Source organism: Macaca nemestrina, chromosome 2, assembly GCF_043159975.1.
Source record: "Macaca nemestrina isolate mMacNem1 chromosome 2, mMacNem.hap1, whole genome shotgun sequence".
Lineage (NCBI taxonomy): Eukaryota > Metazoa > Chordata > Mammalia > Primates > Cercopithecidae > Macaca > Macaca nemestrina.
In genome coordinates, this window is record NC_092126.1 from 85498931 (window position 1) to 85516930 (window position 18000).

At 35.7% G+C, this 18000-nt stretch overlaps 1 protein-coding gene across 9 annotated transcripts in view; it reads left to right on the forward strand.

The window, feature by feature from the left end:
• The window catches only part of LOC105465605 (epithelial cell transforming 2), a 109634-nt gene that overhangs the window by 40226 nt on the left and 51408 nt on the right, over positions 1-18000 (forward strand). For all 9 annotated transcript variants that reach the window (XM_071091249.1, XM_071091248.1, XM_071091247.1 and 6 more), the window contains 4 exons: positions 11683-11761; positions 11928-12047; positions 14799-14937; positions 16823-16977. In XM_071091249.1, coding sequence (XP_070947350.1) covers positions 11683-11761; positions 11928-12047; positions 14799-14937; positions 16823-16977 — 493 coding nt within the window. The remainder of the gene's footprint in view (positions 1-11682; positions 11762-11927; positions 12048-14798; positions 14938-16822; positions 16978-18000) is intronic.

Sequence of the window (18000 nt, forward strand, 5' to 3'; positions counted from 1 at the left end):
TGTCAATAAGCAGTAATCTTTTGAAAGGAATATTTTTCTGAGCAGTAGGTCTCAAGAGTGGGCTTAAAAGATTTAGTAGGGCAGGGTGCAGTGGCTCATGCCAGTAATCCTAGCACTTTGGGAGGCCAAGGTGGGCAGATCATTTGAGGCCAGGAGTTTTAGACCAGCCTGACCAACATGGCAAAACGCCGTCTGTACTAAAAGTACAAAAATTAGCTGGGTGTGATGATGCACGCCTGTAATCCCAGCTACTCAGTGGCTGATATACGAGAATTGCTTGAATCCAGTAGCTGGATGTTGCAGTGAACCGATTGTGCCACTGCACTCCAGCCTGGATGACAGAACAAGACTCTTCTCTCAAAAACAAAAAAGAAAGAAAAGACAATTTAGTAAACCATGGTGATGTGCTGTCATCCATGCTTTGTTGTTTCATTTATAGAGCACAGTCAGTCAATTTAGCGTAATTCATAAGGGCCCTAGTGTTTTCAGAATGGTCAATGATCATTGGCTTCAACATAGTCAGTCACCCCTAACAAAAGAGTCAGCCTGTCCTATGAAGCTCTGAAACCAGGCATTGACTTCTCTCTAGCTGTGAAAGTCCTAGAAAGCACCTTCTTCTACTGGAAGGCTGTTTTGTCTACACTGAAAATCTGTTGTTTAGTATAGCTCCCTTCTTCAATTATCTTCAATTATCTTAGCTAGATTTTCTGGATAACTTGCTGTAGCTTCTCCATTAGCACTTGCTGCTTCACCTTGTACTTTTATGTTATAGAAATAGCTTCTTAAACTTCCATGAACCAACTCTGCTAACTTCAAACTTTTCTTCTGCAACTTTCTTACCTCCCACAGCTTTTGCAGAATTGAAGAGAGTTAAAAACTTGTTCTGAATTAGAGAGGGGCTTGTTCTGGATTGTTAAGGCTGGTCTGATCTTCTGTCTGGACCACTCAAACATTCTCCACATCAGTAATAAGGTTGTTTTACTTATTATTCATGTCACTGGAGTAACACTTTTCATTTTTCTTCAAGAACTTTTCTTTTGCATTCACAGTTTGGCTGTTCGGTGCAAGAGGCGTAGCTTTAGGACTATCTCTGTTTTCATCTTGCCTCTCTTACTAAACTCAACCATTTCTAGCTTTTGATTTGAAGTGAGAAATATGTGACTCCTCCTTTCACTTAAATAGTTAGAGGACATTGTAGGGTTGGCTATTACTTTCAATATTGTTGTATCTCAGGGAATGGAGAAGCAAGAGGAGAGAGAGGCGGGGGGGATGGCTAGTTGGTGGAGCTCTCAGAATACACACACATTTATCAATTAGGTTTGATGTCTCATCGGCATTGTTTGTGGTGTCCCAAAACAATTAAAATAGTAACATCAAAGATCACTGATCACAGCTCACTGTAACAGATAAAATAATAATGAGAAAGTTTGAAATATTGAGAGAAGTAGCAAAATGTGATAGAGACATGAAGTAAGCATGTACTGTTAGAAAAATGACATGATAGACCTACTTGACACAGGGTTGCTTACAAACGTTCAATCTGTGAAACAACAACAACAGCAACAACAAAGAAAAAACACTGTATGTGAAGCACAATAAAGTAAAGCACAATAAAGTGAGGTATGCCTATATGCACTTTCTATGATTTGATACACATGGAATATTTTGTCTGGCTTTTTTTTTTTTTTTTTTTTTTTACTCAGCATAATTACTTTGAGATTAGTCCTTATTGTTGCTTATTTCAATAGTTAATTTTCTTTTATTTTCCATTGTATGACTATATCACAATTCATCCATTTTCATGTTGTTTCCAGTTCTTGGCTATTCCAAGTAAAGCTGCTGTGAACATTTGTGAACAAGTTTGTATAGACATGTGCCTTCATTTCTCTTGAATAAATTCCTAGGAATAGGAATGGCAGGTCAGATAGTAGGTTTTTCCTTTTTTTGGTGGAGGGGGTGGTATCTCATTCTGTGACCCAGGCTTGAATGTGGTGGTATAATGTTGGCTCACTACAACCTCCACCTCCCAGACTCAAGTGATCATCCCACCTCAGCCTTTTGAGTAGCTGGGACTACTGGTGCTGTGGTACCACACCTGGCTACTTTTTTCTTTTTTTTGTGGAGACAGGGTTTCACTGTGTTGTCTAGGCTGGTCTCAAACTCCTGGAGTCAAGCAGTCTGCCTGCCTTGGCCTCCCAAAGTGCAGGAATTACAGGTGGAGCTACTGCACCCAGCAAGGTGTATGCATTTCTAAGAAACTGCCGAACTGTTGGCAAGACGGTTGTATTATTTTGCATTCCCACCAACAGTGTGTGGTGTTCCACAGTTTCCACGTCCTTACCAACAATTGGTATGGTCAGTGATTTCATTTTTTATTTATTTTTGAGATGGAGTCTCTGTCACCAGGCTACAGTGCAGTGGCGCGATCTCGGCTCACTGCAGCCTCCGACTCCCTGGTTCAAGTGATTCTCCCGACTTAGCCTCCGAGTAGCTGGGATTACAGGCACATGCCACCACTCCCAGCTAATTTTTGTATTTTTAGTAGAGACGGGGTTTCACCATGTTAGCCAAGATGGTCTCGATCTCCTGACCTCATCATCTGCCTGCCTCGGCCTGTGATGGGATTACAGGCATGAGCCACTGCTCCCGGCCTATTTTTTACTTTTTTATTCTTTTTGAGATGGAGTCTTACTCTTTTGCCCAGGCTGGAGTGTAGTGGTACAATCTCTGTTCACTGCAACCTTCCCCTCACAGGTTCAAGCAATTCTCCTGCCACAGCCTCCCAAGTAGTTGGGATTACAGGCACCCGCCACCATGCCCAGCTTAGTATTTTTAGTAGAGACGGAGTTTCACCATGTTGGCCAGTCTGGTCTCGAACTCCTGACCTCAATCTGTCCACCCTCCTTAGCCTTCCAAAGTGCTGGGATTACAGGTGTGAGCCACCACACCTGGCCTGGCCAGTCATTTTAATTTGTGACATTCTAATAGATGTTTGGTTGTCTTTCCTGGTGGTTTTGATTTGCATTTTCATGACAAATGATGTTAAATGTCTTTTCATGTGATTGTTTGCTGTCGTATTACTTTCTTTGGTGATATGCCTGTTCAAATCTTTTGTCTACTTGAAAAAAAAATTGTTTTTTTTTTTTGTAATTGAATTTTGAGAGTTCTTTATATATTTGAGTTAAAAGACTTTAAAAAAAAAAAAAGATACATGATTTGCAAATATTTTCTCCTAGTTTCTGGCTTGCTTTTTTCTTTTTACAATTTCTTGAAAAAATAAGAGTTCTAGATTTTTAAGTCTAATTTAGCAAATTTTATTTTAATGGATTGTGCTTTTATAGTTTTATCTAAGAAATATTTGCTTAACCAAAGGTCACAAGGATTTTTTTCTTATTTTCTTTAAGAATGTTTGTGGGATTAGTCTTTAGGTAAAACTCATTTAGGTCTATGATCCATTTTGAGTTAATTTTTGTACATGGCACATGGTATAGATTGAAGTTCATTTTTTAAAATATGGAAATCTATTCTAGCAGTGTTTGTTGCAAAGAGTATCCTTTCTCCACTGAATTGTTTTTGTACCATTGCTGAAAGTCAGCTGACCATAAATGTAAGGGTTTATTTCTTTACTCTCAGTTCGGTTTCATTGATCTCTATGTCTGTGCTTATTCCAGTATCACACTGCCTTGATTACTGTACTTTAAGTTTTGAAATTGGGAAGTATGTGTCTTCCAACTTTGTTCTTTTTGAGAATTGGTTTCACTATTCTGAGTTCCATAAATTTGGCATGTAGCTTTTAGGAGCATCTTGTCAGTTTCCGAAAAACAACAACAACAAAAAACTGTGGGGAATGTGTATAGGAATTTTATTGAATTTGTACATCAATTTGAGGAGTATTATCTTAGCAATATTATTATTATTTTTTGAAACGGAGTCTCGCTGTCGCCCAGGTTGGAGTCCAGTGGCATGATCTCGGCTTACTGCAATCTCCACCTCCTGGGTTCAAGTGATTCCCCAGCATCAGCCTCCCAAGTAGCTGGGACTACAGGTGTGCACCATCACGCTTGGCTAATTTTTTGTGTTTTTAGTAGAGATGGGGTTTTATCTTGTTGGCCAGGCTGGTCTCGAACTCCTGACCTCGGGTGATCCACCCGCCTTGGCCTCTCAAAGTTCTTCGATTACAGGCATGAGCCACCGCATTTGGCCTATGTTAGCAATATTAAATCTTCTGATTTATGAATATTTCCATTTATTTACTTTTAATTTCTTTCAACTGTATTTTGTGGTTTTTCAGAGGATAAGCTTTGTGGGTTTCTTGTTAAACTTATTCTTAAGTATTTTATTCTTTTTGATGCTATTGTAATACAAAAATTAGCCAGCCATGGTGGTGTGGTGTGTGCCTGTAGTCCCAGCTACTCAGAGGCTGAGGCAGGAGAATCGCTTGAACCAGGAGGTGGAGGTTGCAGTGAGCCAAGATTGCACCACTGCACTCCAGCCTGGGTGACAGAGTGAGATGCTGTCAAAAAAAAAAAAAAGTCTTTCAAAATTGTCAAAATACATTTTTGCTTGGAATTAGTAGTTAGACAGTTTTATGTTTGTTGCTGCCAAATGTTTTAAAGTCATGGAGCTTTAAGTCCAGCCTAAATTGAAATGATCTTCATGTAATTCTTTGATATGTGAGATTAAATTAATATTATTGATTTAATAAAAACAGCTGTATCTTCTGAGTTATTTACAACATACCCATGTATTTCACTTTAGGTTCTTACTTAGGTAAATATCTGATATTAACAGGTTATAATTCTGATTAGTAAAAAGTAACTTAAAATAATGACTAGCTCTAATACCTCAATTTTCATAATGAATCTAGGCATAATTGCTAAAAAATTTATGTAACTGTAAATGGGATAAACATTTATAACTAAACTTTGCAAGTAATTTGAAATCTTTAAGTTATGTTACATTAAATTAAGTAATAGACAGCTCATTAAATGCCTGAGTCATATCCAAATAAGAGAAAAATGAAAACAAATTGCTGAATATAAATAGGCTGGTTCTTAGATTCGTAAATTTTATAAAAATACTAACTATGCTTAGATCTATTAATACACATAACATTATAAGAGGACAATGCGTTTTTTTAATTAAAAAATAATGATTTTGTCAAATTCACAGGTTATTTAAAGTTTGTTTCAAAATATAAATTTAAGAAGAAAATTAAAATTGGAGGAGAAACTAGTGGGGGGGAGAGAGAGAGAGAGAGAGATGCAAAGATAGTTATGGATATAAAGATGTATTTTTAGTTAAATAATAATTTTTAAATGTGTGTGATAAATTTTTGTTCTAAGGCAAAATGGTTGTTCCAATATCAAAAACGAAAAATTATAGGACTAAGTAGGTGTTTGAGAAAATGATAAAGGATGTAAACAAGTCACAGAGAGTTTATGAAGGCTGGGCTTTATAAAGGAAGGTTTATGTGTCATCAGGTTGACAGGGTTGGAAAGGATTTCTTTGTAAGGTTTTTCTAAAAATTAAACATTGGTGTCAGGAGTGCACTGATTGATCTAGGACCAAAGTCTGAATCTCTATGTTTAAAACAATGAGTTTTACTTGAAGTATTGATCAGCTTTTAATACAATTGCAATAGGTTTTAATTTTTAATTCCAGAATCTATTTATCAGCCATCTTCTAAACTGCGGGCGTTTTCTGTTTTGTCCTACATTTCTTCCTGGCATCTATTTAATTTCCCCATTTCAGGTTAAAAATACTGTCTTCTTTATTTAAAATGATTATTTTAATTAATTAATTCATTTATTTATTGGAGGTAGTCTCACCCAGTCACCCAGGCTATAGTGCATTGGTGTGATCTCAGCTCACTGAAACCTCTGCCTCCCAGGTTCCAGCAATTTTCCTGCCTCAGCCTCCTGAGTAGCTGGGATTACACGCGCACGCCACCATGCCCTGCTAATTTTTGTATTTTTAGTAGATACGGGGTTTCGCTTTGTTAGGTGATCCTCTCACCTCGGCCTGCCACCGTGCTGGAGTTGGAGGCATGAGCCATCACACCCAGCCTTATTTCTTAAGGTAGCATTTTCCTGAAATTTCTCAGATTCAAGTATCAGGTTCAACTTGTGTGTGTGTGTTTCAGTGACAGGGTCTCACTGTCACGGGCTGGAGTGCAGTGGCACAATCTTGACTCACTGCAACCTCCACTTCCCAGGCTCAAGCGATTGTCCTACCTCAGCCTCCCGAGTAGGTGGGACTACAGGTGTGCACCACCATACCTGGCTAATTTTTTGTATTTATTTTTAGAGATGTGCTTTTGCCATTTTGCCTAAGCTGGTCTCAAACTCCAGGGTTCAAGCAATCCACCCACCTAGGTCTCCCAAAGTGCTGGGATTACAAACATGAGCCACCATGCCCGGCTGGAGGTTCAGCTTCTGCTATGTCTCATAGCACATGATTTTCAGGTCATACATTGCTACCTTTTGCTTTTTCACCTTTTGAGAAGGCATAGGTTGATAACTCTTTGCTTCAGCTTTTTTCTATAAGCTTTGATAACTATTTTCTGTGTTTGTAACTCTGCTGTTATATCTTGACACTAAAATGTTCATCTTGAAGGCCTTGATCCTTTACTTGTGGCTTTTCGTGATGTGTCTGAATTGTTAACAGTTATTGTGTAACATTGTTCCTTTGTCTAATTAAATTCAAGTGCTCTTTTCATCTGGCTCAACTTCCAGGTTATCTAAATGAGCTTCCCCCAAGAAGGAACAATCATACTGCAGAAAGTTTTTCTTTGCCTTTTTGATAACTGGCCTAAGAAACAGATTTTATGTTTTATCAAGAAAATGTCCTGTGTTGCCTTTATTAGGTTTTTGATTACTTAAAATAAAACCCATATGTGTAATATACAAAAGAAACAACTGAGATTTTAAAAGGTTAAGGTTTTTTTTTGTTTTTTAATCCATGTAGCTCTGTATTCCTTTTAAAGCCTTTTGATTATCACTCTGGTTACATAAATGACTATTATTTCACAAGTGACCTGTGATCCTGTTTTGATCAAATGTCTTGAGACTTTCAACATCTTCGACAAACTTCCCCAAAATCAAATTCTAGTTTTAGTCTTTTTTACCTAAACTTAACTGAGATTTATGAGGTGGAACCCCTGGAAAGCCTCAAAAGATTTTTCTCATCTTGAGAGATATTAAATTATTAGGCTTATTTGATAAACTGTGTAAAAGACATTGACAAACGATAAGTGATACTAGATCTTCTTTTAGTTGCATTTGTGGGTATTTGTTGATATGTTTCACAAATTATATAAATTATAGAAGTCTGTTGTTATAATTTTGGTTATCTTAATGCCATGTTTAATAGAGATAACTGCATTTTGTTGTCAGTTGCAAACATTCATCAGCTTCTTAGACTATGGCTATTCTAAGTTTTCATCATCTAGTTACAGTTTTGAATTCTTCTCTAAAAGCACTGATAATCATGAAAATGATTCTATCTAACAAGTGCCCTTAAGTCAAGTTTCTGATAACTTTAAGATCAATGGACTTGATAAAAATTTCCAAGACTCTAATTTAAAAAATTGTTGGATTCATGAAATGAGATCAAGCAGAACAAAAATGAATTACATAAGATTGAATAACTGATGAAGATAATGTTTTAATGACTTTGGTTCTTTATGCAAATGTTTTGTTTTCCAGACTTAAGAAAATCTTCTCTCTCAAGCTATCTATAATTTACAACAGTTTGATAAAGGATGCTTTTGTAAATATAGATAGAACTTTTTTTTCTGTTTGATTCCTCCACAATTTGAAAACTTTTTGAGCATTCTTTTAGCAATATAGTTATTTACCTAAGTCTAATAGAAATCTGCTCTCTTTATACCAGAAAACAATTGAAAACATAGGTTATATTACCAAGGCTTTGACTGAAATGTCATATTTGACAATATGCATAAAATGCCTGCCTTCAAAGGTTCCTAGCCTTACAGTGAGTAAATTAAAAACTGTCACTTCTTGGCAGACCCAGGAACCTTAAGACTGTAAGTAAAATATAAAATATGCCTTGGTTTGGTTTCCTAGCCTCAAGAGGTTTTAAAAATCTGAGATTTATATGTGATCAGTATAGAAAAAAAAGTTATATTTCTAATAAAAAGCTATAATATACCTTTTAGAGTGTCGCTCTGTTGGTTGTTTTTGAATTCTTGTTATCTACCTATAGACTAGATCCTAAATTCTTCCGGGTTTCTCCAATCCAACTGTCTTCCATAAAATTGCTAAAAATGGGAACTGTACTGTTTCTAAAGCCCTGTCAATGGAAACTAGATAAATTTTAAGAAACAAGTCTTGTGCCTGATGTATGGGCCACATAAAATGTTCACCAAAATATCTTATGCTTTAATCAGAGACATTCAAACTGCAAACCAGGACAGGAAGTTGACATTTTTTTAATGCTGTAGACAGCCTTTCCCAAGACAATGGGTCAAGACTCCATATGATGACACTCCTACCCCTCTTGATGCCTGTCTTTTTGGCTTGACAAAATAATACTGTAATTAAATTTCACAATCAGTAACTGCTGTAAGTAACTTGACAAAACCTGCCCTAAGAAATCCTTTTATTCCACTAGTAACTTTAGCAATATCTATAACACAACTTTTTGTTCAAAATGTACTGGTGGTCCCTTCTGTAGAGTTGGCATTCTTTGCTTTAGTTCAACCCAGTTCTAAAATACTACTCAATGACAACAATTAGTCTCATCCAGTAGCCACAACAGTCTTTTGATTTGTTTAGTTAGTTGTCATCAGGCTCTTGTTCTGTTTCAAAATGATTGTACAAACTGAATTTATTATATTATTGTTTGTTATGATTTTTAAGCCTTGTTTTTATTACTTGTCTAATCTTTGTAAAGCCAGCTCTCCCAACAGGTTAATGTTAGCTTAACACTTTGAGATGGCTGCTAATACTTATGGAACTAACAAGATGGAGCTCAGTGCTGGACTTCAGGCAAACCTGCCCTGAGAAAATTTTCCCTTCTCTCCTTTTTGATACTCAAATGTGGCCCAGCTCCCTGACATAGACCCTCTATATCTTCCCCACAATGTGGGATGGAGACAACCAGGACAGGTTTGTCCAGGCCCTGAGGGACAATTAAGCCTAACTTCAAGATGATTGATTAGCTTTGCTTTCAGAGAACGATCTTGATCAAAGGGGGAAATGTGAGCGTTGATTATACAAAATTGGATCATTCTTGTTATACCCAACTAAATAAGAGTTGAGGGCCAGAGGGGAAAAACACTCAGGGCACATGGCAGCTGTTCTAATAGTTAAATTTTCCACAAGCCCAGCGGCTTAAAATGGCCTGCTATAATCCTACAATCGGTTTTACCTAATAGTTGCTGAAGCAACCTGCCATGACTCTGTAACTAGTTTTACTCACTACTATCATTCACCACTCAGCTTGCCAGTTCCCCAAAACTTTACTAGTGTCAGTGAACTTTCTTTAAAAACAATACATAATCACATTTCTCTTTCTAATAAAACTCCCAACCTTCTCTTTATTATTAGAACAGACTTGATTATTTGAGGACCACCTGGTCAGTATGTATGCCCTGAAGTATAATTCTTGCTTCGCTGATGAAAAGTAAAATTAGAAATGTATATTTTATTTTTGACTTTGACATTATTGCTATCTTCAGTTTTACTAAGCTTTTCTTTTGTAGCGTTTAATTTGCTGTTACTCTCATCCAGTGTATTTTTCATCTAAAACATTGTAGCTTCTATCTCTATATGACTGATTTGGGTCATCAGAAATGACCACTGCTTCCTTTTTCTTTTAAGTCTTATATGCTTTCCTTTTGTACTTTCCTACTTCTGCCAAAGTGTTGCCGCCTTATATATCATGTACATATGAATTGCAAGAAAATCTTGAAGAACAGTTCATGTGCAGAACAGTTACAGATACAATCAAATCTCACCAAAAATTCACTTGTGTTAAATGCAGAATTTTGTTGTTACGAGGCTAATGAAAAATGATACTTTTATTTGGTCAATAAATAAGATCTTTTAAAAATATCTTTCATGTTTTTGCTTAAAATGTTCAATCCTCCTTGCAGTTTTTTGAATTTATGACATGAGTATAATAACTTTACTAATTCACTCATCTCTGTTTCAGGTGTTTTTTTTTTTTTTTTTTTTTTTTTTCTCATTAGTCTTATTTTCCTGTTTCTTTGCATACCTGGTATTATTTTATTGGATTCTAGACATTATCAGTTTTACTTTTCTGAGAGCTAGATATTTTTGTATTCTTAAAAATGTTTTTTAGTTTCTCCCGGCATGTAGTTAAGTAGCTTGCAAACAGTTTGATATTTTCATGTCTTACCCTTAAACTTTGTTAGGCAGAATCAGAACAGTATTTAGTCTGGGGTTAATTTTCCCCACTATTGAGGAAAGACCTTTCTTAGTACTCTACCCTGAGGTCACATTAATCTTGAAGTTTTCCACTCTGATTGATGTCACCGTTCCATGCCATATGAGCACTGAGCACTGTTACCTCTAATTTTTTAACATGTCTTCCCTAACCTCGGATAGTTTTCTTACACACATGCAGTGATCATGTTGAGAACTGTGTACACAAGGAAGCCTTCCGAAAACAGAGGGAGTTCCCTCTGTGCAGCAGTTTTCCAGTAATTTGCCCTTCAAACTAGGCATCTGATCACACTGGACTCCCACATTTGTTTCTTTCTCTTAGGGATATAGCTAGGCACTATCTGTGCTTTCTTTGCTTTCTCTAGGCTATAAGCCAGGACAGTTGTAGGGCTTGTCTTGTTTCTGTTTCACAGAAATGGATGTTAAGTGTCTTGAGAACCCTTGTTTCTTTATATTTTGACTGATTTTTTTAGTTGTTTCAGGCAGAAAAGTAAGTTCGTCCCCTGTTATTCTATCTTGTCTGGAGCAGTAGCCTTAGTTTTTATTTCAGTGAAATGATTAGCCTATGACTTGGGAAGACTTCCATAAAACCTTATTTGAACTTATATTGAGAACTTCAAAATTTTATTAGTCTTAATTTTTTACAGGTTTAATGTGTTTTATAAAGTGCATAGGCTGTATAGTAAAGAATATAGAAAGGAATAATAGTAAAACATACTTTTCTGAAGGAGTCTATGGAAGTTTTTTGTTTTTTGTTTTTCTTGAGATAGAGTTTCACTCTTATTGCCTAGGCTGGAGTGGAATGGTGCGGTCTTGACTCACTGCAACCTCCGCCTCCTGGGTTCAAGTGATTGTCCTGCCTCAGCCGCCGAGTAGCTGGGATTACAGGTGCCTGCCACCATACCCAGCTAATTTTTATATTTTTAGTAGAGACAGAGTTTCACCATGTTGGTCAGGCTGGTCTCGAACTCCTGACCTCAGTGATCCACTCCTCTTGGCCTCCCAAAGGGCTGGGATTATGGGCGCAAGCCACCGCACCTGGCTGGAAGTTGTTTGTTTGTTTTCCTCATCCTGGGCTCTGTAGGCATGGAAACTTTTTTAATGTAATAGGATACTTTTAAGGAATATTTTAACTGATTCACTTGTCAAAATTAAGACATTCACATCAAACACAACTTGTGACATAAGTTGTGTTTGTTGCAGTTTTCATGTTCTATTTTAAAAGTTTTAAAAATCACTTTTTCAGGCATATTAATGAGGATAAGAGAAAAACAGAAGCTCAAAAGCAAATTTTTGATGTTGTTTATGAAGTAGATGGATGTCCAGTAAGTATTCTTAGCAATAATTACTTTATGTTTTCCTTCTTGTTAATGAGGTTTCTGTGGTTTCAATATAAATAATATCTTGGCACTACTTTCTTTTAAATTACAACTTCTTAAAAATTACTTGATACCAAGTGATCTCTTTTGTTAATATTTTCAACCTATACAGGCTAATCTTTTATCTTCTCACCGAAGCTTAATACAACGGGTTGAAACAATTTCTCTAGGTGAGCACCCCTGTGACAGAGGAGAACAAGTGACTCTTTTCCTCTTCAATGATTGCCTAGAGGTAAAGATGTACTTCATATAGTATAATAACACTGCCGATTTTTGTAACTTCCCTGAATATTTAAAACCAAGCTTTAATTGAAGTATAATGTAGAATTTTAAAGTAAACTCAAATAATCATTTTTTAAAAAATTGAGGACAATTGATGATTTAATACTGTTAATAGAATGCCTTTAGAAGAAGGTCTAATATTAAGAAGTATAAACTTTCATTACTTCAAATCTAAGTTAAAATGAAAATTTATTTCCATGCAAATAAATGCTTAGGTCAAGAAATCTGATAACTTCTTGTTTCTATGTTTACTTATTCAAGATTTATAAAATAATTCTGAGTTTTTTGAAATTTAACTAATTTTTTTTCAATAATGATGCGATTGTATTTTGTTGAAGAGGGAGATAACTTGATAATTTACTATTATGAATTCTTTATGATTCCTCGATTCTTCTTAAATCAGCAGGTTTTAGAGTGAATGAGGGGTCAGATGGGGTATAATGAATCTAATTCTAAAATTCTTACTTATTCAAGTTAGATTTTCTTTTTGTATTACCCCTGCAAGCAAATTGAATTACGTGTGTGTTTTAACGTGTTCATCCCTCTAATACGTATTTTTAAACAACAGTAGTGAGGGATAAAAAGAAGTGTGGTTTCCCTTCATCTCAGAAGAGAAAAATGTTCATTTTGATTAAACAGACATTAATAAGAAGACTCTTGACTTTTCTATCACTGGAAACTTTCTGTTACCTTCATCAAAATGATTAAAGAGTTTCCTTTTTCTTTTCTCTCCTCTCCTTTCTTTTCTTTCTTTCTTTTTTTTTTTTTTTTTTCCCTCTCTTTTTTTTTTTTTTAGACAGGGTCTTACTGTCATTGCCCAGCTTGGAGTGCAGTGGCAAGATCACAGCTCACTGCAGCCTTGACTTCCTGGGCTCTGGTGATTTTCTTATCCCAACATCCCAAGTAGCTGGGACTATAGACACCACCACCACACCAGTCTAATTATTTTTAGTAGAGACTGGTTTTGCCATGTTGCCTAGGCTGGTCTCGAAATCCCGGACTCAAACAATTTACCCACCTCAGCCTCCCAAAGTGTTGAGATTACCGTTGGGATTACAGGCATGAGTTATTGCACCTGCCTCCCTTTTCTTTAAAGTCTTACATGCTTTCCTTTTGTCCTTTTCTACTTCTATCAAAGTGTTGCCTTCTTATATATCACATACATTATTATTTATACTATAAAATACAAGGGAATCTTAAAGAACAGTTCATGTGCAGAACAGTTACAGGTACAATAAAATCTCACCAAAAATTCACTTACGTTAAATGCAGAGTTTTGTCGTTATGAGACTAAATGAAAAATACTTTTTTTTGGTCAATTATGTTATAAAAAGCACAAAAGTAAAGACAGTCAAACTACTATACACAATTGACTATCTCCTGAAGTGAGAAAGTCAAAAAAATCATGAGGCAGATAATTCTCAACTACCTGTTTCCCTCATAAAAAGGACTTTAGCCTGCCCTGATTGAGAACAGATGCTCGGCAGAGTCAATTTTCAATTATATTTTATCTGGATTTGCATCATCATGGGGTTTTACTGTATATAGTTTCTCTATACATTGTTTGCCTCTATTAAAGCTTTTATAGGTTTTTCATATTGGAGTTCCTAAGTCAGCTTGCTCTATTCATCTAATAGGTTAGGTCATCTTTATTTCTTTGCTGCTCCATTCTGGTTTTCATCCCTTATTCCTGAGAGCTATGACTTACTTTAAATTTTTGATCTTATATCCCCTCCAAATTCCTTGAAGTCTTCTGTAATTGGTTCATTAACTTGCCATTCACTTTACTTTCTGGTATTGGTCATCTTCTGTAGCTCCCAAGTCCCTGGCTTCTTATTTTCCCTACCTTCTTGAATCTGTTGCTTTTTTTGTTCTATCTCTTGTAGCTTCCCTGTCTTAGAATCACTTCAACAAAAACTGCTTTATTTATAACATTAAATTTGGACTTCAGAGTTCATAATAAATAAAAATAAAATAAAAACATAATCTTAAATAAACTGTTGTTCTTTAGCTTGTTTGTTTAGGAAAAATAAAACTCTTAGTGAATTGGGAATGGAAATGATGGTACATTGTTAACCTGATAAAAACCTGTAACCATCATCATATTTAATAAGTGTTAGAAACATTCAAAATGGATAAAATCTGTTTTTTCTTAATGACAGATTATGTTATACTGCAACTAATTTTGGATTTAAGGATATATTTAACTTTTAAATGTTTTTTCTGTATTTTAAGGGTTTTTTTTTTTTTTTTTTAACTCTGATGTACTGGCATTTGTCATCAAATGAACACTTACTGTTTTTACTTTTTAAAAATTAAACTTAAAATCACTTAATTGTTTTGCTTAGCCAACTCTTCCTCTTCTCCTGAATTCTAGGACTTTTATTTAAGATTCTGTCATTCCTTGATTCTATCTCTTCTCATCATGCTTCTAGTTTTTTCATACCTCTGGGACCTTTTGCAAAATATCCCTTGGCCTGTTTTCCTGACGTTTGAACTTGTCTTATATAAACATGAGCATTTCTGCTATACATGTCTGACTTTTGTTATATAGTAACTCTGCTTGTAACAACTTTGTAATGAATAATCACTAAATGAGTTATAATAGATTTATGTGATTAGTGCTATTTTATTTTTTAAGTATTTGGTCCTTATTTTTCTTCATTTTATTGACTGATACTTTTTTATTTTCTATAATCAGATAGCAAGAAAACGGCACAAGGTTATTGGCACTTTTAGGAGTCCTCATGGCCAAACCCGACCCCCAGCTTCTCTTAAGCATATTCACCTAATGCCCCTTTCTCAGATTAAGAAGGTATTGGACATAAGAGAGACAGAAGGTATGCTGGTCGGATACATTCTTGGTTATATAAAAATAGTTTATATTCATTGTAGGTTTGATTTACTCCATTTTGGCTTCTTTTAATTGGTAAATTATCTTTCAATATAGTTGATCAGACTGCTAAAGTAATTGTTCTTGCGCCTCTATCCCAACTCCATCTCTAGGAACAGAACTGACTTTTTATTTTCTCAAATGAAAGTACTATCTCAACCTATAGGATACCCTCATCTGTTAAAGGTCAAAGAGCTTTTAAATGGCTATGTATTAAAATAACACCCTAGCCTAGCCTATTCCCACACCAAAATTTATTTTTTCGTTTCCTTCAGAATACAGAATAACCAATCTATTACCTGTACCCCGTATCTTAACACTTTCACTGTTGCCAACAGCTGCATTTTTAGGGCTAGGTTTAAGGTATGGATCAGGAATAGATGTGAGTGCAATAAATAAACCCAGAGTAACTGGTAGACTTGATAGGGAGTCATATGTGTATTAAGGAATGTTTTACTCTAAACTTTGGTAGTGTTACAGAGCAGGTTCTGTGAAGGCCTGAAATTACTGAAAATTTATAACTACCTACAACAGTGTCATCTATTTAATTGACACCCAGTGGTGTATGTGCATGGCCATATTTTGGATGTTAGGCATATGTTTTTACAATGTTTAGCTCTTTCCGTTACTGATTCCTCTAATAATGAAAGGTTTCAGTTCGTAAGAAATTATTCTTTTTTTTTTTTCCTTTATAAGAAATAATTCTTTCTTTGTTTTTTTGTGGGGTTTTTTTGTTTGTTTTTTGAGATGAAGTCTTACTCTGTCACCCAAGCTGGAGTGCAGTGGCGTGAACTTGGTTCACTGCAGCCCCCGCCAGGATTCTCCTGCCTCAGCCTCCTGAGTAGCTGGGATTACAGGCGTGTGTCATTATGCCTGGCTAATTTTTTTGTAATTTTAGTAGAGACAGGGTTTCACCATGTTGGCCAGGCTGATCTCAAACTCCTGATCTCAAGTGATCCGCCCACTTCGGCCTCGCAAAGTGCTGGGATTACAGGCATGAACCACTGCGCCCAGCCAAGAAATGATTCTTAAAGAAAACTTAGCAACTTACTGCTCTTTTCACTTAGTTGACAAATTCTGGATTTATTAAAGATTACATAGTATAGTTGTCCCTTGGTATCCATGGGGGATGGTTACTGGACCTACGTTGGTTACCAAAATCTGGGATGCTCAAGTCCTGGATGTAAAATTGCATAGTGTTTGCATGTAACCTATACACATCTTCCCATGTACTATAAGTCATTTCTAGGTTACTTATAGTACCTACACAATGTAAATGCTGAGTAAACAGTTGTTATAGTATATTCTTTAGGGAATGATGACAAGAATAAAAAGTCTGTACATGTTTAATACAGATAAAATCTATTTTGTACTATTTTTTCTACTATTTTCGGTCAGCAGTTGATTGAATCCACAGATGCAGACCCACAGATATGGAAGGCTGACTCTATATTTGTTTTAAAAATCTTCATTTTTGGATTTTAATTATGGCAGACTTTGTTTAAAATAGGTTGTATTTTAGCATCTTGGTCGTGCACCTTTTGTAACACTTAATATTTTTATAGAAAATATTAAATGATATGGAAAATACTGTTTAATTAATGTCATTAACTTATCATCATTAGTTCCTTACGTGGTGTACTATATTGTCTTTTTAGTACTTCAACTTAAAATGGTGATGTTGTCTTATTAAAAATAGAGAAGATGAGGAAAGTGGAGAAGAGATAGTTCATTTCATTGGAATTTCATTGCTCTGAGGGAACTAAACTTGCATACATTTGTCATTTTCCAAGGAGTGACACTTAATGTTTATGGTTATTCTGGAACCCTAGATTGCCATAATGCTTTTGCCTTGCTTGTGAGGCCACCAACAGAGCAGGCAAATGTGCTACTCAGTTTCCAGATGACATCAGATGAACTTCCAAAAGAAAACTGGCTAAAGATGCTGTGTCGACATGTAGCCAACACCATTTGTAAAGCAGATGCTGTAAGTTCTTAAAACAGTATTATAATGAAAGTTTCAATTTTATGACAATGCACTCAGACTAAACATGTACATTTTTGATGACTTATTATGAATGGAGAGTTTTAGTTTTGTGTATATTAAAAAAAACTGATTTAATAAGTTGTTTTAGGAAATATTTTATATAGTGTAGGTACAGAAAACATTGTTTGAGTTTTTGGCTTACATAAGGTAGGCCTTCATAGTCTCATAGTTCCCGTGGCTCTGATTCAGTGAAGATTTTGGGACTTCTTATAATGTACCCTGTGATTTTTCATTGGTACTCTTAGACATGGCTAAAAATTAGAGAGCATTTTGATTTTTGTTTGTTTGTTTTTTGGAGACAGAGTCTCACTCTGTTGCCTAGGCTGGAGTGTGTAGTGGCATGATCTCAGCTCACTGCACCCTCTGCCTCCTGGATTCAAGTGATTCTCCTGCCTTAGCCTTCTGAGTAGCTGGGACTACAGGTGCACGCCTCCACACCCTGCTAATTTTTTGTATATTAGTAGAGATGGGGTTTCACTGTGTTGCCCAGGCTGGTCTTGAACTCCTGAGCTCAGGCAGTCTGCCCACCTTGGCCTCCCAAAGTGCTGGGATTACAGGCGTGAGCCACCGCGTCTGGCCAAAAAAAAAAAAAAAAAAATCTTATTGAAAGCAATAGATAGCTAATAGCATGTTCCCAATCTATTTTTCTCACGTGAACCTCTTAAAATCAAATGCTATCATAAGTGTGTAATTGTCATTATACTATACAGATTGAAAATAGATGAGAGAATCAAAATATTGAAGTTAAATGACTTGCCTGAAATCAGGTATCCCTGGATGAAATCTAGGTCCCTAAAAGATAATTTGGCTGCTTCTTCTCTATATATGAGAGAGACATGTGATAGACAGATATAGACCTCTTGCTCTTTGCACAAATGACGTAGATTGAAGAGAATGTGCTGATATAATAGATGACCCTTTTCAGTACAATAGTACTGTAACTGAGATTGCATTGGGTGTTTC